The following is a 22,258-nucleotide window of genomic DNA, read 5'->3' on the forward strand; positions in this document are numbered from 1 at the left end:
GGAGTGAAAATGTTTTGAACCATTTTTGTATTATTCTCTAAAGTTCAAATCCTATGATATACTTTCTGATTTTGCTAGTCCTGCATGAAAGCAGACAAATTAGTTTTTTAATCAAAACAAGACTTTTAGTCCATAATATTTTTATTTTATTTTTTGCTTGGAAAATCCATTAAAAAAAAAATTTCCATTTTATTTTTCTGACATCAATCACTACTTTTTTAATAAAACACTAACCCAGTCGTTCTCAAACTTAAAGAGTGTTGGGGCCCAATTTAAACATCCTCTGAGGCCAAAGGACAGCGCAAGCCCAGAGGCGCAGTGCAGTTGAAAAAGCCCACTGAAGCGCAGAGTCTGGCCCCAAGCGTAAGTAAAGCTGAAACCCACTTGACAATCACCGTAAAGGCATACATACTTAATGCGGCAGTCATTTGTTTATTTATTTTTTAGCCTGCATGTTTTTGGGATGTGGGAGGAAACCGGAGTACACGGAGAAACCCCACACAGGCACGGGGAGAAAAATGCAAACTCCACACAGGCGGGGTCGGGATTTGACCCCGATCCTCAGAACTGTGAGGCAGATGTGCTGACCAGTTTCCCACATGACAATTTGAAAATTTTATTCAGATTTTAGCAAGAATCATGGATACAATTTGATTTTGCGGGCCGCCTAAAATGATGTGGCGGGCAGAATCTGGACCCCGGTCCGGGCCTTGAGTTTGATATGATCCCCTAAAGCACAGGTGTCAAACTGGTGGCCCGGGGGGCAGATCCGGCCCACCACGGAATTTGATGTGGCCCGAGAGAGTGTGCATCGACTTGTTTCTTGCTAAAATACCCAAATTGCAAATCGGCTTCACTTTTAAAAATGTTGAGATATTGCAAGCATTTTTTTGTTACCAACCGCCATTTTACAATAAAATTGATTCATACTGTAGTTGAACAGTTTTTACTGGCTTCTGATTTCAAAAGTAATCCATTCATTTGTATATGTAATAATATGAGGCAATCATGTGGGTTTGCAGCCAGAACGGCCCTCCGAGTGGAACCATAACTGCGATTTGGCCCGCGACAAAAATGAGTTTGATACCCCTGCCCTTAAGTGAGGAAAGCAGGTGAACACGATAGAAAGGTTAAAAACCACTGACAAAATAATCAGTCGAAATATTTTTTTTTTCGATTGCCAATCGAATATGGGGGAAACGAAGGAAACACGAATTCTAAATGTGTACAAAGAGTATTTTTTGTGCGTATATTGTACACGTGCCTCGCCACGGGTAGACACAATGACGTCACCGCTGTCTGGCTCGCACGCGCCCGTCAGAGGAGGAGTGCGGGGACGCGACGGAGGAAGAAAGGAAAAAAAAAGAAAAAAAACCTCCAATGAGCAACGGGTCACGAACTATGACCTTTAACAGCAGAAAAACAAAACAATTATTTTTATAAATAACAGAGAGACCCGAATTCGTCGTTCGTCCACTTTTGGAGGTAAGACTCGGCCTTGGCTTGAAAAGCATAGAAAAGCCTTGAGACATTACTCTTGATAAAAGAGCGGCGCTAATCTCCGGGTTTGCATGCTAGCTCCAATTAGTTCGCGGCTCGCGACACAGCCAAGGAGGACCATGGGCGCACAGTGGCTCCTCCGAATTGTATATACATATACTTATGTAGGACATACAGTGTAACCAACGTGAGCTGTTAATGTGTCACTTTAGTAGGGATGACGAACACGCTGCGGGTCTGGTCGTGTTATGCTAGCTTGGACAGCTAACCTTAGACAACGCGACCTTTTTACCTTTGCCTTCCCGGAGGTACAAATGGGGCGGAAATGTCGTGGGACTTTTTACCTCGCCAAATGTTTATTTCCGACCAGCACATTCTCAGTAATGTTCAGAGCATGACAAATAATGCTCTGGCATGTAGTCGTCGTGAAGATTCGCCCCCTGTGTAATTGGCTGTTTGCCAAATTCTCCATTTTGTTGTGTTGTGATTCACAATGTGGTAGGGAAAGCCTGTTTTGATGGAGTAGTGTTGGACCAATCACTTAGCGGTGTGTAGCTCCACGCCCCTCCCTTTTAAAAGTTTGTTCGCCATGACGCCACACTTACTTCCGGGTGGCAACGCTATAAAATTCTCGTAAACAATCCCTTACTTCCATTTTCTAGTAGTGTCCACAATGAAAACAACACAAGCCAACCAGGCGTGACAAGTTACTTACAAAGTAAAGATATTAAAACTCCTTTAAATAAATATATAGAGAAATAAAATAGAGGCCATTCCAGTGCATTCTGAAAGTCCAGAATAAGGTGCATGGAGTTGAGGGAATGTGATATTAGGGTTTCCCTACCAGGGTACAATTAAAAAGCTGCATGCCAATGATGCCATGGTGGAGGAAGGCTTTTGTCAGTCTGTCAGTGGAGCAGGGCAGTGACAGCAGCCTGTCACTGATGCTCCTCCTCTGCTTGGAGATGGTGCTGTGCAGTGGTTGCTGAGGATTGTCCGTGAACCATGATGGACAAAACTGAAAAGGCAGCAGCACTGTTGATCAAAGAGATGTGATTACATGTCATTTGACTAATGCAGAGCAACTGGGGTGGGAAAAAAACAGCTTCAATGGGTGAAAGGTGATTTTGGACTTTTTCTCTACTGTAGTAGTTTGAATGTGTGAAGTGTGAGTTGGAAAGAAAATGTTACATGATGTAAATTGTTTCCAAGGGAGATGGAACGCCGGCCATAATTTACTTTTCAACAGGTAGGGTGACTCAAAACCAGACATGGTAGAAAGTCAAATCCCACATTTTTGTTTTGTGATGTACTGTGAGAGTTTTCAAATGTAAAATATGCACCTTGGCTCAATAAAGGTTGGGAAACCAAAAATCATGAATAGCTTTCATGATATACACCAGTTTAAATATTGTATCACCCCTTTTATTGTTATGCACCTATGTAGTTGATTAATCATCCACCTTGCATTGTTCCAAACAGTCCTCACTAATGACCTTACATCGTCATCATGACGGCCAACCTGAATTTGCTCACTCAGCAGAAAGCTGACTTTGAGTATGAGGCAGAGGTGAGTGTGGCTTCTTGTGTGGTCTGTTCCATGGAGTTTTTTTTATTTTTTGACAACATTTTGGAGTTGTTCTAATAAGACTGACTTGCAAGCCCCTCTGTGAACAAGCACATGCACAGCAATGCATTAGTTGTGTTTGTTTTGGCTTCTTGATAGAGATTTAGTGTGTTAAAATGTCTTTCAAATTGTAGGTGTCATTGTCCCCAACAGACTCGGCGATGAGTCAGTCACCTCAGCGCTTTCAGGTCGTTTCTAGTGAGGCTCCAGCAACATCACAGCCGATAAAGGTAAACTTTGCTTTCTTCCACCTTCAGTGTTGTCTACTCTTTTCACAATTATTTTGTGCCGATGTGTGTCTGCTACACTGTCACTCTTTATTCTCATTCTCAGATTATAACTGACCAACAGAGGGGTCAGAAAATTCAGATCGTGACTGCCATGAACTCTTCCAGTGCTCCAAAGCAGCAATTCATTCTGACTACTTCGGACAGCACTGGGGCAGGCAAGGTTATTCTGACCTCTCCAGACAACCACAACACAAAGCAGCTCATCTTTACCTCTGCAGACAGCTTGATGCCAGGAAGGATACAGGTGACAACCATAAAATGCATACAAATCACCTCCCTCTCTGTTGACGTGAATAGCAAAACTTTGATTCTTCAATATAACTTTTAATTTAAGAATATAGTGTGTCCCAAATCATGTTCAACCTATATTTAATTGAATACACTACAAAGGTAAGATATTTAAGGTTCAAACTGATCAACTTTATTGTTTTTAGCAAATAATCATTAACTTACAATTTTATGGCTGCAACACGTTCCAAAAAAGCTGGGACAGGGTCATGTTTACCACTGTGTTACATCACCTTTTCTTTTAACAACATTCAATACACGTTTGGGAACTGAGGACACTAATTGTTGAAGCTTTGTAGGTGGAATTCTTTCCCATTCTTGCTTGATGTACAGCTTCAGCTGTTCAACAATCCGGGGTCTCTGTTCTCGTATTTTACGCTTCATAATGCGCCACACATTTTCAATGGGAGACAGGTCTAGACAGGCAGGCCAGTCTAGTACCCGCACTCTTTTACTACAAAGCCACGCTGTTGTAACACATGCAGAATGTGGTTTGGGATTGTCTTGCTGAAATAAGCAGGGGCGTCCATGAAAAAGACGTTGCTTAGATGATGAAATCCCTAAATTCCTTGCAATTGTACGTTGGGGAACATTGTCCTTAAACTGTTCGACTATTTTCCCACGCACTTGTTCACAAAGAAGTGAAAACCTCGCCCCATCTTTGCTTGCGAATGACTGAGCAATTCAGGGAAGCTCCTTTTGTACCCAATCATGGCACACACCTGTTCCCAATTAGCCTGTTCACCTGTGGGATGTTCCAAACAGGTGTTTGATGAGCATTCCTCAACTTTTTGCCACCTGTCCCAGCTTTTTTGGAACGTGTTGCAGCCATAAAATTCTAAGTTAATGATTATTTTCTAAAAACAATAAAGTTTATCAGTTTGAACATTAAATATCTTGTCTTTGTAGTGCATTCAATTAAATATAGGTAGAACATGGTTTGCAGATCATTGTATTCTGTTTTTATTTATGTTTAACACAACGTCCCAACTTCATTGGAATTGGGGTTGTACTTATCCATGGCAAGTTTCTCAAGACAGCATCTGTTCATGGCAAATCATGCAGCAGAAAGCATGCTACTACCACCACTAATAAAAATAAATAAATACCAAAATCCAAGAACAGTCGTTCATGCTAAACCAGGGAAAGTTTATCCAAAGGGGTGCACTGACCTGAACTGCAGTCTGGGACAGCAAACCTTGCCAGGCAGCAATTTTGCAACACTGCTCTTAATGTTGATTGGGGTGCCATGTTTATAAGCATACAAAAATTGTAAAGCCGAAGCTGTCAAATGCTGATGGAGTCATGTCTCTCAGAATGATATACCTGAAAGGAAAAAGAAAAAAATTAAGATGTATAGTGACTTTTATTGCTCTACTGTAGAAGGAAAAAGTATCGCAGCCCTTTTGAATTTCTTAAATTTCTGCATAAATTGGTCATAAAATGTGGTCTGATCTTCATCTAAATCAGAATCCTCTTTATTTGCTAAGTATGTCAAAAAAACACAAGGAAATTGTCTCTGGTAGTTGGAGCACTCTAGTAAGACAATTGACAGGCATTTTGACCAAAAAAACAACAACCTTTGAGACATAAAAACACACTATGGAGAGTTACTTAGCAATAAAAGGTTACCGGTAATGTGGTAATGCTGATAGAATTACAGTTATGCAAATGATGCAGAGTCCTCTAGCAATTTAATGGCAAGAGGGAACAAGCTGTTGGCATGTCTGTTTGCATTGATCGATAGCGCCTACCTGAGGGAAGGAGCTGGAAGAAGTGGTGACCAGGATGTGGAGGGTCCAAGAGGATTTTGCATGCTCTCGTCTTACTTCTGGCAGCGTGCAAGTCCTCAAGGGTGGGTAGGAGGGTGCCGACGATTTTCCCGGCAGTTCTGATTGTCCGTTGCAGTCGGATTTTGTCCTTTTTTATGGCAGCACCAAACCAGACTGTGATGGATGAACACAGGATTGATTCAATGACTGCTGTGTAGAACTGCCTCAACAGCTCTTGTGGCAGGCTGTGCTTCCTGAGAAGCTGCAGGAAGTCCATACTCTACTGGGCCTTTTTGAGGATGGAGTTGATGATGCAGACTCGTCACCATCTTTATTGAGGCTGATGACTGTGGTGTTCTCTGCCAACTTCAGGAGTTTGAGGTGGAGTTGTTCATGTAGAGAGAGAAGAGCAGCGAAGAGATGACAGATCCTTGGGGTGCCCGAGTGCAGATGGTGCGTGTGGATGAGTGTTCCCCCAGCCTCCTGCCCGTCAGGAAGCTGTGAATCCAGTGGCAGATGGCAGGCGAGACGATGAGCTGGAGAAGCTTGGAGGAGAGGAGTTCGGGGATGATGGTGTTTAAAGCAGAGCTGAAGTTCACAAACAGGATCCTCGCGTAGGTCCCCGCGCCGTCGAGGTGTTCTAGGATGAAGTACAGTCCCATGTTGACTGATAATCCGCAGACCTGTTTGCTTGGTAGGCAAACTGCAGGGGGTCCAGCAGGGGCCCTGTGACGTTCTTGAGGTGGTCCAGCATGAGGCGTTCAAAGGATTTCATGACCACAGATGTCAGGGCGACAGGCCCGTGGTCATTCACACCCGAGATTGCAGGTTTCTTGGGGACTGGGCTGATGGTGGACCGTTTGAAACAGGATGGTACTTCACACAGTTGCAGAGAACTATTGAAGGTCTGTGTGAAGACTGGAGCGAGCTGGTCCACGCTTACTTTGAGGCAGGATAGGGACACAAGGTCTAGGCCGGGCGTTTTGTTGATCTTTTGACGAATAAAAAACACAAAAACTTAGACAGTACTAGAGAGCTTGTTACCGAGGCGACCACTCTGTTACAAGAATAAACCTACATGGCTCTATTTTCGTGACCAGCAAGTCCAGAACTGCGCTTGGCGTAATTTCGTAAACGAGTGCAGCCGCCGTATTTAAAAGAAAAGGGAAAAGAAAACGAAAAAAAAATGGACGGTCTGCCCTTCGTGGGTGTATTACACTTTTGGTCGTCGTGGGTGTGCTGTGTTCTGAAAATCTCAACAGATCACACACATAAAGATTCTACTGTACTGCCAATCTCGAATTCTCATGTGATCACACATTATCTCACAAAACCGAAGAAGATGATTCACTTCCGGATACACGCCGATGTTTCCCGAGAGTTAAATTGTGTTTATGCGAAGTCAAATTGTGATATGAAATTTAGGCCATATTGCCCAACACTAACACCACGTTAGAATTGTCACCTGTCAAGAAGCATTGCCTGATGTGTACAATGCCTTGCTAAAAAGAGCTCTCAGAATTGTTGACTTGTATGAAGCTGGAAAAGGTTAAAAAGTGTCTCTGAAAGTCTTGATGCTCATCAGTTCACGGGTAGACAAATTGTCTCCAAATGGAGAAAGTTCAGCTCTTTTGCTTTTCTACCAAGGAGTGGCCATCCTTTAAAGATGACCGCAAGAGTATAACGCAAAATGCTCAATGAGGTAAAAAAAAAAAAAAGAACCTTAGTGTCAGCTAAAGACTTAAAAAAAATCACTGGCATGTGCCTACATCTCTGTTGACTAATCTGCCATGTGTAAAACATTAAACAAGAATGGGGTTCATGTGACGACAACAGAGGAGGAAGCCGTTGCTGTCTAAAAAACATTGCTGCACGTTTGAAGTTTGCTGAAGAGCTCTTGGATGTTCCATATCACTAGTGGCAAAATATACTGTGGACAGATGAAACCAAAGTTGAGTTGTTTGGGAGGAACACACAACGCCATGTGTGGAGTTAAAATGGCACAGCACACCAACATCAAAACCTTATACCAACTGTGAAGCATGGTGGAGTGAGCGTCACGGTATAGGTGTTCTTTGTTACCTCAGGGCTTGGACAGCTTGCCATCATCAATGGAATAATGAATTCACAAATTTATCAAGATATTTTGCAGAATAACTTGAGGCCCTGTGTCCAACAGTTGAAACTCAGAAGAGGATGTGTGTTGCAACAGGACAGTGATCCAAAACACAGAAGCAAATCAACATGAGAATGGCTTCAGAAGAAGATCTTCTGGAGTGACCCAGTCAAAGTTAATCCGATTGAGAGGCTGTGGCATGACATCAAGACCGCTAGTCACAGCAGACATTCCAGGAATTTTGCTGAACTGCAAGTTTTTTTCTTTTAAAGAGGAATGATCCAAAATTCATCCTGATTATTGTGCACGTCTGATCTGCGATTACAGGAAACGGGAACTCCAAGAGTTCTCTTACTTTTTCCTCCCTAAATCTGCTCTATAAAAATATGAAAAAAAAATATATTTTTTGTATGTCATTCATTTACACACACTCTTTATTCATGTGATTTAGATGAAGTTCAGACTCCATTTTATGACCACTTTATGCAGAAATGTTTGAAATTCCAAAAGGTTAACATACTTTTTTCTCCCACTGTAACTTTACAAAAAACACGTTTTCTCTCTGCGGTAGAGTGAATCAGACATTACTTGTTTAGATTTGTTTGTTTCCCCCATGTATGGGGAATATCTTGCTTCTTCAAATCTGTTGCATCATTATTGATAATGCTCCCTGGTGCGTATTCTGCCTTATAAGTCCCCAAGATCTCAATCAATCAATCAATCAATCAATCTCAACCATGGTTGACTTTACCTCTCTCTATGTACGTCTTTTTTATGTCGTGGAATATCTGCGGAGATTGAAAAAGTAACGAGCCTACTTGTAATGTAAAGACTGGAAAGCACAGATACAGGGGTGCCTTGAGGTATGAGTGACTTGTCTTGCGGGTTTTCCGAAATACGAGCCGTTGCCCATCTGATTTTTTTGTCTTAAGATACGACCAGAAATCTGAGGCACTGTTCTGTGTTTTGGGAACAGATTAATTAATTTCCATTCATTACAATTGGAAAAGATTGGAGTAGATTTTATATAAGAGTGTTTTGAGATACAATCGTGGTCACAAAAGCAATTACACTCCTATCTCAAGGCACCTCTCTGTTTTTAAATGTTGGGAGTAAAAGTAAAAAGAAAAAAAACATGCATAATCATGCTACGAAGAGCCTCTGTAACTTCCGCTACATCCTGGGCTAAACTTAGTTCCCCCCGACATATAAACAAATTAGAAAAGTCGAGATGTATCACTTCAACATTCTTCCTTGACACCAATTACTACTTTCCTATTAGGGGGGTTTTGGTGCCGTCGTGCCATTTTAGGGCCATACTGAGAGAGCACAAAAACCTAATCAATGAGATGGCTGTCTCGCTCTCTTGCATACATCTTAAAGGGCAATACACTCTCACTTTAATCCCAAGATGTTTCAACAACTGATGTTTGTTTTTCTAGAGATCCATTAAGAAAATTGGTTCATATATCTCAATATTGATCTTGTATTAATAACTATGTCACTTTGCTCTCAGATTGTCACAGATCCACTATCGATGGAGCACTTCATCGGCCAATCAGGGGATCTTAGTCGGTCGCAGACGGTGGAGTACTGCTTGGTGTGTGGAGACAAGGCTTCAGGTGTTTCACTTGTCAGCAGACTTAAATGTTATAAATTGTATCTGTTTGTCTGTCATTCAGATCCATTCAGCCCAAGTGCATGCTAATCTGCTCGCACACACACAAAGTGACTCTCACAGTCATGTCATCTGTGTTCAGGCCGTCACTATGGAGCGATGAGTTGTGAAGGATGTAAAGGCTTCTTCAAGCGGAGTGTGAGAAAAAACCTGACCTACAGCTGCCGCAGTAAGCAGGACTGCGTCATCAACAAGCACCACCGCAACCGCTGCCAGTTCTGTCGGTTGAAGAAATGCATTAATATGGGGATGAAGACTGACTGTGAGTCAACAATAGAATGGTGACTAAAAAAATAGTTCCAAATACTACTCTGGTTTCTTTTGTGTCAGCAAGTGATAAGAAAGGGAAGACTCTTGGAACTAAAGTTGTTGTGGTTCCCTGTTAAAATAATAAGCAGACCTTTTTATAGACCGTTGACCTGAACTGAAAATTATGACAAAAACTGATGACTGACTGAATGACAAAGCAAAATTGTATTGGAGGTTCCCTCGCAAGATATTCCCCAAAAGTAATTTTTTTTTTCACAATTTCCTTTAAAAAAAGATGCATTCATTTAGTTACTTGTGGGCAGTGTTGGGGAGTAAGTAATTGCATGTAACGAGATTATGTAGACTTGGGACGTTGTGAGTCGGTGGGCTGAATTCCACCAACAACAACATTTAGTGTTCTCAGTTCCCAAATGCTGATTGAGTATTTTTAAAGGTGATTTTGAAATGAAATGAAAGGTAATGTAGCACAGTGGTTATTAAAAAAACAAAAAAACAAGTGGAATTGGGTTGGTACTATATATGTATTCTATATCATGGAAATAGGATGGATGATTACAGAACACATTTTGCTCTTTGTCCTCAGCTGTTCAGAGTGAGAGGAAGCCTGCTGATGTTGTGCCCCGAGAAAAACATGTCAACTGTGCTCCCTCCACTCAAAAGATCTACATCCGCAAGGACATGAACAGTCCGCTCATTGCCACGCCAACTTTCATCTCAGACACAGAAACAGATGGCTCCAGGTTAGTGGATCACATCGGGATATGCCAAGGTGTTATGCGTCATATGCAGTGCAGGTTGTATGAATACTGAATGTTGTGTGCCGATCCAGCCTGCTGGACCAGGGGATGCTAGTTAATATCCAGCAGTCTGTTGTGCAGAGTGATGGAACGCTGATGCTGACAACTGACTCAAAGGTACAACTCTTGTTGTTGTTTAATTATTTGTCCTTTTAAGGCTATTAAGGGTGTTTCTTTGTGAATGAGAGCAGTGCACATTGCTATTTTTTTACCTTATGTTTTGGACACATCTGTTTTTTTCTCAGTGTGCTGGATTGAGGAAAAAAAACAAAATATTTCCACTGACTTCATGCAGGCGCGGCGCATGATACTGACACAGTTTGAAGCATTGCTGTTGTATTTGTCTTTAGATGGAGTCTGGTCATGGTGGCCTTGGGACACTCGCGAATGTGGTGACATCACTGGCCAGCCTGAGTGACTCTTTGAAACAGAACTTGAAAAATGGAGATTCATCAGATTGCCAATATGTGGAAAGGAACACTACAGAGATAACACGGTCAGTTAAAGCACTGCAAGTTTCATGATTTGACTTCTTATCATGAACGTGACTCCTCAAATGGGCAGAGGTGGCAGAGGTTCTCCCACTCTGTACTTAAGTAGAAGTACAGGTACTTGTGTAAATTTAGACTTATGAAAGTAGAAGTACTCAACTGCTTAAGTAAAATTTAAAAAGTCCAGACTCTGAAAAGTAGTCAAGCACAAAAGTAAATGTGATTTATTTTTTTCTTAACCATCAGTTATATACAATACGTTGGCACCATGAAAAACAAACGTCTCTTAATATAAAAATAGTTTCTCTCTTTTACCAGCTTTTATGGTGCTCAGACTGAGAAAAAAATAGCGAGCATTGGCTCAGGTTTATATGTCATCCAAACAGTTTTTTCCCATAGCTTTGCTAATGTTGTGCATTGACTAACAAAAAATGGTAACTTAGCTAATGATAACAATAGAGAAAATACACCTTACTTGTATGTGTTTTTTCGGATTGGATACATTTTTAATGTTATAAGCATGTGGTCTTTAGGCTGGCGCAAGACACACAGTTTACTTTTTTCACATTGTCTTCATCCGTGGAGGTTGAAAAAAGTAACAAGCCTATTTTGACAAAGTAAGGAGTAGAAAGTACAGATATCTGTTTTCAAATGTAGGGGGTAAAAGTAAAAAGTCATCAGAAAAATAAAAATAAAGTGTAGATACTTGAAAAATCTACTAAAGTACAGTAAATGAAGTACTTGTACTTTATTACTTCCCACCACAGCAAATGGGCCTTAGTAGGTTTCTTCTGACATTTTGCTGTATCAAGACACAGCTAAGCGATGTGTGCTGCCTTCTTTAATGTTATCATGGAAATATGTTTGGTGTTTTGAGGAGTTTTCTGTGAATCAACAAATGTACATGCTTGTGCACCTGTATGTGTTTGTTTTGCACAGTGCCTTTGACACCCTGGCCAAAGTGCTCAATCCACCTGAAGCGAAAATCGTAGCTGACAAGTGTGTTAGTGAAACGACCTTTCAGCTAATAGGCCGAGACCAGGAAACTCCGATCATTGAGGTGGAAGGGCCGCTGCTCACAGACGGGCATGTTAATTTTAAGGTGGGTGAGATCGGGCAGCTCATAAGCCCAATATCAGATATCCCAATGTCAACTATCATAATTAACAATTAAAGTATTCAGTATTGCCATGAAAAAGGACTGTGAATGATACGTCTCCTTGAAATAAACTGGAAAACCGTTGTCTTTACCTCTTCCTTCTAGCTGACTATGCCCAGCCCCATGCCTGAGTATCTGAATGTACACTACATCTGTGAGTCAGCTTCCAGGCTTCTCTTTCTTTCGATGCACTGGGCACGTTCCATCCCTGCGTTCTTAGCCCTCGGGTAAGGACACGAGCAGTGCACTTTTAAGGACAAACACAAAAAGGCATGTACTTTAATTGTAAGTAATGGTTTGTAAGTAAGCATTTTTTTTTTTAAATATAGCACTTCTCACAGAAGAGGACTCACAAATGGCTTTATATGGTTAACAGAGATTCACAAACATTTTACAGTATACAGTGGGTACAGAAAGTATGCAGACCCCCTTAAATGTTTCACTCTGTTATATTGCAGCCATTTGCTAAAAGCATTTTTCATTTTTTTTCCCCCTCATTAATGTACACACAGCTCCCCATATTGACAGAAAAAAAATTAATTGTTGAAATCTTTGCAAATTTATTATCCATCCATCCATTTTCTGAGCCGCTTCTCCTCACTAGGGTCACGGGCGTGCTGGAGCCTATCCCAGCTATCATCGGGCAGGAGGCGGGGTACACCCTGTACTGGTTGCCAGCCAATCGCAGGGCACATAGAAACAAACAACCATTCGCACTCACATTCACACCTACGGGCAATTTAGAGTTGTCAATTAACCTACCATGCAAGTTTTTGGGATGTGGGAAGAAACCGGAGTGCCCGGAGAAAACCAACGCAGGCACGGGGAGAACATGCAAACTCCACCCAGGCGGGGCCGGGGATTGAACCCCGCTCCTCAGAAATGTGAGGCAGACGCTCTAACCAGTCGTCCACCGTGCCGCTGCAACTTTATTAAAAAAAGAAAAACTGAAATATCCCACAGCCCGAAGTATTCAGACCCTTTGCACATTATTTAGTAGAGCACCCTTTTGAGCTAATACAGCCATTGGTCTTTTTAGGGAATGATACTACAAGTTTTTCACACCTGGATTTGGGGATCCTCTCCAGTTCTGTCAGGTTGGATGGTGAACGTTGGTGGACAGCCATTTTCAGCTCTCTCCAGAGATGCTCAATTGGGTTTAAGTCTGGGCTCTGGGTGGGCCATTCAATAACAGTCATGGAGTTCTTCCGAAGCCACTCCTTCGTTATTTTAGCTGTGTGCTTACGGTCATTGTCTTGTTGGAAGGTGAACCTTCGGGCCAGTCTGAGGTCCTGAGCACTCTGGAGAAGGTTTTCATCCAGGATATTCCTGTACTTGGCGGGATTCATCTTTCCTTCGATTGCAACCAGTTGTCCTGTCCCTGCAGCTGAAAAACACCCCCACAGCATGATACTGCCACCACCATGCTTCACTGTTGGGACTGTATTGGACAGGTGATGAGCAGTGCCTGGTTTTCTCCACACATACTGCTTAGAATTAAGGCCAAAAAGTTATATCTTGGTCTCATCAGACCAGAGAATCTTATTTCTCACAATCTTGGAGTCCTTCAGTTTTTTGTTTTTTTTTGCAAACTCCATGCGGGGTTTCATGTGTCTTGCACTGAGGAGAGGCTTCCGTCTGGCTGCTCTGCCATAAAGCCCCGACTGGTGGCTGCAGTGATGGTTGACTTTCTAGAACTTTCTCCCATTTCCCGACTGCATCTCTGGAGCTCAGTCACAGTGATCTTTGGGTTCTTCTTTACCTCTCTCACCAAGCCTCTACTCCCCTGATTGCTCAGTTTGGCCGGACGGCCAGCTCTAGGAAGTGTTCTGGTCGTCCCAAACGGCTTCCATTTATGGATTATGGAGGCCACTGTGCTCTTAGGAACCTTAAGTGCAACAGAAACCTTTTTTGTAGCCTTGGCCAGGTCTGTGCCTTGCCACAATTCTGTCTCGGAGCTCTTCAGGCAGTTCCTTTGACCTCATCATTCTCATTTGCTCTGACATGCACTGTGAGCTGTAAGGTCTTATACAGACAGTTGTGTGGCTTTCCTAATCAAGTCCAATCAGTATAATCAAACAGAGCTGCACTCCAATGAAGGTGTAGAACCATCTCAAGGATGATCAGAAGAAATGGACAGCACCCAAGTTAAATATATGAGTGTCACAGCAAAGGGTCTGAATACTTATGGCTATTTGATATTTCAGTTTTTCTTTTTTAATATATCTGCATAAATTTCAACAATTCCGTTTTTCTTTTCTTTTTTAGGAGCCGAGCTGTCAGGGGCAACAAACAATTAATACTTCAAGCATGCATGTGACATGAAACTCGTTGTCTATTCTATTGTCATGGCTCTTTCTCAGGCAGGAAGAAAATATTGGTTTGGTGCGAGCCTGCTGGAATGAGCTGTTCACTCTGGGTCTCGCGCAATGTGCTCATGTGATGAACCTGTCCACCATCCTGGCTGCCATTGTCAACCATCTTCAGAGCAGCATCCAGGATGGTATGGACCACCAACCTCTTCATCTCACAGTAGGACAAAAGTTAGGATTAGTAGGACAAAACATTTGTAGTATCACAATATGCCCAATTCACAGGCAAGAATCACAGAATGTTTTAGTCATACAATCTACACTTCTTATTTCCCTTGGATCTTAACCCTACTGAGGGCTGTCCACAGCTACTCATCCTCTTCCATCTCTCCCTGTCCTCTGCATCTTCTGCTCTCATGCTAGCTATCTGCAAGTCTTCCCTCATAACCTCCACCTCCATCTGATACAATGTACTCAAATTTCAGTAAAAAAAAAAAAGAAAAAACACAAAAAAACTATTACACTATATTGTCAAAAGTATTTCCTCCCCTGCCTTGACACACATGATTTTAAGGGATATTCCATTCTAAATCCATTTTGTTTAATATGAACTCTTGTGGAAAGGCTTTCAACAAGGTTTAGCAGTGAGTTTATGGGAATTTTTGCCCATTCTTCCAGGTGCATATTTGTGAGGTCACACACGGTTGTTGGATGAGAAGGCCTGGCTCACTGTCCACTCAAAATCAACCCAAAGGTGTTCTATCGGGTTGAGGGCATGACTCTGTGCAGGCCAGTCAAGTTCCGCCAGACCAAATTCTCTCATCCATGTCTTTATGAACCTTGCTTTGTGCACCGTTGCACAGACATGGTGGAACAGGGACTGGTAATCCCCAAACTGTTTGACTGTCCAAAATCTCTTGGTGTGCCGAAGCATTCAGAGTTCTTTTCACTGGAGCTCAGGGGCAAATATTTTGGACATTTTCAACTGCGTGGGAACAGTTTGGAGATGGCCCCTTCCTGTTCCAACTTGACTGTGCACCAGTGCACAAATCAAGGTTCATAAAGAAATGGATGAGAGATTAACTTTACTGGCCTGCACAGTCCCGACCTCAACCCTTTAGAACACCTTTGGATGAATTACAGCGGAAACTGAGAGCTAGGCCTTCTCGTCCAACATCAGCGCGTAACCTCACAAATGCGCATCTGGGAAAAAAAATTTCATAAATCCCCCCAAACACACACATCTAAACCTTGTGGAAAACCTTCCCAGAAGAGTTTAAGATGTTATAACTGCAGAGTGTGAACCGATGTCATATTAAACCAGATTAATTAAGAATGGGATGTCACTTAAATTTATATCTGAGTCAGGGCAGGTGGGCAAATACTTTTCCCAACATAGTGTAGTTTGATGCTGGCAGGCGTGCCAGATTTTCATGTCAGTTTAAAATAGATATAAAATGTTGCCTTGAGATATGAGTTTAATTCATTCCGTCACTACACTTGTAAATCAAAACACTTGTATCTCAAATCATCTTTCCTGATTGAAATGAATGGAAATGCCATTAATCTGTTCCAGCCAGCCACATTTGTAATGTGTTTTTTAATAATAAAAATTGCATTCTATAATATTGTGCTTTATAAAAAAAAATCAGTAATGACATAAATAAATGGAATGTAAAGAAATTAAACATTTTTTTGCCTCATTTTTTTTTGCTTTAATCAATGGACGTGCTGCTCCTTCTGGTGTGTGTGCCTTGGCAACCTGTGGCAGTCTAATACAGACATCGGTCACAACTCCTCATTCAGCGGCAGTAATATTAATTGTTCTTCGCAGAGGAAAAATAATATGGTTATATTATCTTTCTACATGTGTTGGCAAAGTTATTCGGTTATTTTAAATACACAACGTGTAATTTTCTTTGTTTTATATTTAGTTTGACAGTGACCGTCAACTGGAAGTGGTGATAAACAGCTTGAAGCCTTTTATTTTTATTTTTTTATTTTATTTTTTAAGAATTGTTCACGATTTGCCAAACTGCTGCTTGTTGTGAAGCGAGTTGAGTTGAGTTATTGCCACCATACAGTACTTGTATCTCAAATTTTTGCTCGCAAGTCCATTCATCCATCCAATCTCAGCCTCGCTTATCCTCACTAGGATCGCAGGTGTGCTGTAGCCTGTCGCAGCTGACTTTGGGCAAGTTGTGACCCTGAACTGGTCGCCAGCCAAGTGCAGGACACGTATAGACAAACAACCATTCACACTCAGATTCAAACCTCAAGCAATTTACAGTCTTCATTTAACCTACCATGCATGTTTTTGGAATGTGGGAGGAAACCAGAGTACCCGGAGAAAACCGGCGCAGGCATGGGCAGAACATGCAAACTCCAGACAGAAAGGCCGAGCCAGGATTTGAACTTTTCAACCTCTGAACTGTGAGGCGGATGTGCTCACTAGTTTGTCACCATGCTACCTGATTGCAAGTTTAAGGAAAAAAATCGTCCGAATGATGGCTCATATCTCGACAAACCAAGTCGGGTCACTTGTATCTCAAGGCACCACTGTATCATCCAGGACTATATGAGATTGCTGCCACATGGTTGACACAGACGTTGTTGTCTTGTAGACAAGCTGTCAGGGGAGAGGGTGAAGCAGGTGATGGAGCACATCTGGAAGTTCCAGGAGTTCTGCAACAGCATGACGAGGTTGGAGACAGACAGCTATGAGTACGCTTACCTGAAGGCCATCGTGTTGTTCAGTCCCGGTGAGTCGTTATATCTCACCAGTGCTGTGACTAGTCAAATGATGTAGATCTGAGGAATAAAAGCACATTTATATCATGTCATCAGATCACCCTGGTGTTGACTGTGGCGGACAGGTGGAAAAGTTTCAAGAGAAAGCCTTGATGGAGCTGCAGGACTATGTACAGAAAACATATCCAGATGACACCTACAGGTACAGAAGTGATATCATATGGTCCTTCTTCCCCCACAAGAGTCAATTTATTACAAGTACACATGGTTGAAGCAGTATTTTAATCAATTCTGGATTATGATTACATTATCTATAGCAGTGTTCCTTAAATATTTTACACCAAGTACCTCCTCGAAAAATACTTACTCTCAAAATACCACCATAATGATCATCATTAAAATACGACGACAAAGATATTTTTCCTAAAAAGTTTATTTATCATTGTAAGCCACTGAACATTAACATTGTGCCTAAATATTGGCTAAAAAACTGCTTAGATTATTCAATTAAAAGTGTATTGCACATAAATGTTAAATGAAATTCTACTGTAATAAAATGTTTAAAACATAAAGATCAAATGCAAATGTATCTTACTTAAAAGTTAAATACAACTGAACAGTACCTATAAAATGTGCTGCACTTGAAAAGTAAAAAAAAATCCTGTACTATAAATAACCAGACGAGACGAGAACCACATACAGTTTTCACATCAAACAGCCAACCACTCCCTTTGAAGCCAACAACCCCCTTTGAAGATACACATCCCTGGTGAATGTCTCCCTCTTGTGGGTCACCACACAGCCCCCCCCCCCCCCACACACAGAATTCACCATAACTCCCCCAAACTTGCAGGACTTGCGACACTGCTAGGCCTTGGCCCCAAACCTGGCATGGGAGGAACACAACCCATCGTTGTGTTGGCAGTGGGCTGTAACTGCGGCTCCTGTGTGGACCAACTGTTGCCTGTTGGCAAGGAAAATCCTGTCCTATTTGTTTTTAATTCAGTGATTCTTTCACATACCTCTAGGAGGAGCCTGCATACCACTAGTAGTACTTGCACCACGCTATTGAGACTCACTGATCTATAGACATGCATATGTCTCCACACTAAAACCGCTACACACTTTTTTTTCTCGCACTTAGATTCATTACAGACGACAGTTACTCTACACATCACTGCACTTTAAATCAAAAGGTGGGGTGGGCACCGTTATCGATACAGCGAGATATGCACGGGGTCATCTTGATTGACAAAGTTTTGAAAATCATCAGCACTTTATTAAACTGGCCCCCTAAATAACCACTCAACACATTCAAGTTAGTGACCTTTTACTGCTCAAAGTTTGCCGGACTTAGACTGAACCCTGTAAAACCGCTTTCAGTTTTTCTGCTGCATATCCTTGGACTATTCTAGTAACTCACACTCAAAACAATTGTTACCATGTACCATTTCAGTCATATAATCAACAAATATTTGACGTCTGAATGCACAGTGGTGCCTTGACTTGCAAACGACCAGACTTTTTTCGAGATACAGGCCATCACACTGACAGTTTGTTCCTTTGACTTGCAAGCCAACATTTGAGATACGAGTGCAAGTTGGTGGCAGCAAACTCAACTCACTTCCTAACAAGCAGCAGTTTCGCAGATAGTGAGCACTTTGAGAAAAGAGGCTTTTAGCTGTCTATTGCCACTCGCAGTTAGAGTTTACTGTCAAACTAAACATAAAACAAAGATACACATCGTGTATTTAAAACAACTACAAAACTTGGCCATAGGAACCGCCGCTAGTTTAATGCTAACACACAATGCAAACTGCCACAGAGGGGCTGACAAATAGCATCGATAGTTGCGGTGTTATAACTCTTTAAGCAACTGATATTTGAACACACATGATGCATCAGCACATGGAGACAGACATTTCACAATACTTCCAGGCATATATTATTCATCCTCTGTGGAAAAACGTCTAATTTTACTATTATTGGAGCTTACTACTTTAGTTATGAAACTGTTCTTCATGTGAGTCTCTTTCTTTATTACATTGTCTCCTAGTGACGAAGGCGCACACACTAGAAGGACAACAAGGGCTAGAACAGATTAATGCCATTTGTATTAATCTTAGTGGGTAAAGATGTTTTAATATAGAACTGTATTTAATCATGTTTGCTCTGTTGTTATTTCTGTTTCTGTCCTATGTCCTCTGGACATTATTTAAAATGGTGGCCTGCCCTCAGTGATCTTTGGAGATTTAAATAAAGATTTGATTTGGAATGAAAAGTCGCAAACTATGTCGTGTTTGTGGGTGTGGGTGTGCGTGTGCATCTCCAGGTTGACTCGCATCCTGACTCGTCTCCCGGCGCTGCGCCTCATGAACTCCAACATCACGGAGGAGCTCTTCTTCACCGGCTTGATCGGTAACGTCTCGATTGACAGCATCATTCCTTACATCCTCAAGATGGAAACTGCTGAGTATCACAGCCAGGACATTGACCCCGCGGACTGACGCATCCTCACCCGGGTGATTTCGAAAACAGTATCAAAATCTCCACTTCAGGTGCCCTTTGTTCCCCAGAGGTTTGTTCAAGGTTTATAGTTGAAACTGTAATGAGCATCCTGCAGTGGCCTCATTTCTCATTATTCACAAACTTCCCTTTTAATTTTGGGGTAGAATAATGAAGAATCCAACTAAATACAGTTTATAAAAGAAAATACAATGTATGTTCAAATATGTGTGAGTTGCCTTGCGGTACAAACTAGTATCTAATACCTGGTCATGCGCTGTTCGTGTGAGCAATTCAAAATGTTATTTAACAAGTAATATAAATATGCATTGCAATGGCTTTACTAATCTCTTTCTCTCTCTTTTTTAAGATTTTTTTTTTTTTTTTTTTTTACGATGAATACATGTAACCAACAACTGGAAGGAGACCATCTATCAGTTTCTCACATTTGCTCATGTAACAGCAGCAGACCTCAGTCTTTAATCTGTAAGGAAATTGCTTGTACAGTTCATTGATATTATTCTTTATGTATTTATTCCAGTTTTTAGTTTGAGCTTTTTTTTCATGCAATTGGCCAAATGAGCGGATTAGGTTGTATAATTAGTTTTTTGAAATTGCCGAACGGCATCTCTGAAGTTGTGGGTGTGTTTATGTTGATGCACACCTGGTTTCTGGCCTTGAATACATGGCTAATGTATCCCGTGCAATCGCCTCATCAACTTTCCCTTTATGACAATCATTGATTTTTTTTTCCTGGCCCTTTATTGTCTCTCAACTGTTTGTCTCAATTTTGTATGTTTATTTATCAAAAGCATTTATTTTTTACATATGTTTTGCTTTTCAAATGTGTTGCTTACGTGTACCTATGCTCCTGTTTTTGTGCTTGTGTTTGCATTTGTACTCTGCTCAGTGCACATCAGTCAGCTTTTGTGGTGTTCATCCACATCCATCCTGACTAAACCTTTTGTGTTTTGTATGTTTTCTGAAAACTACAATTTGTTCTGAACAATTTTGCTTGTCGCATACTAAGTGTACTTAAGTCATTTTGGGCAGGTTTTCCTTAATTTAAGGGGGGGAAAAAAGAATCCTTGGAAGCGAGTCCCAAGTACATCGTCTTGAAGACTTTATGCAGCTGCTTCCTGCTTGTATGATGAGATAGAAAAATGTATCCATGAACGAGAATGGAAAACTAAATGTTAGTATAAAAGTGAATGGTAATATTTGGGTTTAAAACTCATTGAGACAGTTTGTATAGGTGTTTGTTGGAACTTACCTTTGTACATGTAATTTAATTAAAATGAGTGCATGTTGTTTTTAAGCAATTTTATAATGTTTATGCCGTCTGCCCTGTTAACAATCATTTTATAGTGCATTGTCGTGCATGAAGAAGTGGCTCATTGCATTTTATTAAATGCCATATGAAAAGAGTTGATTTAAATGTGGTTACTATGAACACCCACTTGGAAGATGTTTGATTTTTTTTTTTTTATCTTAGTGATTTGAGTATTCTCGGATTAACATTTTGTATGACATACAGTATGTCTGTTTTTTGTTTTTTTTTTGCTAATGTATATGTACGGTTTTCTTTAAACAGAAAATTTGAGTTATTGTTTTACCCAAATTGATTGCAACCTTATTTCTACCTCACTGACGAAGATGTAACCCATTGTATTAACTGAACTCCTATATTAACATTCCAGTCTCTGAGGCTGGCTTTGTTAAAGCCACACACAATGAATAAACTTTTCCATCCAATTTGGCTATCGCACTGTTCTTTTTTACACTGCTATTGCATAATACATGAATACACTGACTGTCTCTAACAATTGTCACCACAACACGAATGCTACTTGCGAATGTGAAAATGACAGCATTTACAAAAACAAGTTTGAAATTTGGAATGCTCACTGGATTGACTTTAGCTTCACATAAATTGATCATTTTTCGATTATTGTCATAACTATAGAATGTATACAAACGATTCAATACAAGACAGGTTAACAAAAGAAACAGGCAGCAGTAGATATCATTTGATACAAATGTGCATGTACAATAGGAATAGGAAGAAGTGAAAAACTTAATTCTGAGTACACATTTTACTTAGATAATTATAATAATGACGAAGTAGGAAGCTATTCATGTATATTAAACTCTATGTGTATCCAAAAATAACGGCTCCATGTAAGGTAGGGGTGTCAAACACATTTTTGGGGGGGGTTGGTAACAAAAAAATGCTTGCAAATATCTCAATGGAACACAATGAGCAATTTTTATTTGCTTTCGCGGGCCACATAAAATGATGTGGTGCGCCGGATCTGGCCACCGGGCCACTAGTTTGAGACCTGTGATGTAAGGTAACCACGACAGTCAAGCTAACATAGTCAACTGGTACAGTCAACATAACCATCATCATCACAATTGTTTTTACATTTGATTTATATATTTTTAATAACTCTTGTGTTAAACAGACTAAGGGAACTACATGTTTTCTATTCATAATCATAGTCTTTCCACAAGGTAACTCGTCTAATGGAGTGACATTTCTGTTTTATGTTTGTTCTTGTCATGGATTTTTCTAAATAGACCTGTTTCTTAAAGTAAGATGTTTATTTTCGACATTATCAGTGCTGTTTTGAATTCGACTGGGTTGTAAAATTTGAGTGTATTTTAGTTGATAAATCACAGATTGGTTGGTTCTATGT

At 40.9% G+C, this 22,258-nt stretch overlaps 1 protein-coding gene across 2 annotated transcripts; it reads left to right on the forward strand.

Moving 5' to 3' along the window:
* The first annotated feature begins 1,294 nt into the window (after positions 1–1,294).
* On the forward strand, positions 1,295–21,311 carry nr2c2 (nuclear receptor subfamily 2, group C, member 2). Of its 2 annotated transcripts, none has more exons than XM_061779169.1 (15): positions 1,295–1,485; positions 2,983–3,070; positions 3,262–3,357; positions 3,461–3,661; positions 9,110–9,215; positions 9,354–9,533; positions 10,125–10,281; positions 10,371–10,455; positions 10,689–10,834; positions 11,769–11,931; positions 12,094–12,215; positions 14,352–14,491; positions 16,925–17,062; positions 17,148–17,253; positions 19,384–21,311. In XM_061779169.1, the coding sequence occupies exons 2-15, from the start codon at positions 3,011–3,013 to the stop codon at positions 19,556–19,558; spliced, it is 1,875 nt and encodes a 624-aa protein (XP_061635153.1). In that variant the 5' UTR covers positions 1,295–1,485; positions 2,983–3,010; the 3' UTR covers positions 19,559–21,311. The 2 variants fall into 2 exon arrangements, with proteins under 2 accessions (XP_061635153.1, XP_061635163.1); XM_061779179.1 differs by having other exon boundaries at positions 3,281–3,357.
* The last annotated feature ends 947 nt before the right edge of the window (positions 21,312–22,258 follow it).

This window comes from Phyllopteryx taeniolatus, chromosome 1, assembly GCF_024500385.1.
Source record: "Phyllopteryx taeniolatus isolate TA_2022b chromosome 1, UOR_Ptae_1.2, whole genome shotgun sequence".
In the NCBI taxonomy this organism is placed as follows: Eukaryota; Metazoa; Chordata; class Actinopteri; order Syngnathiformes; family Syngnathidae; genus Phyllopteryx; species Phyllopteryx taeniolatus.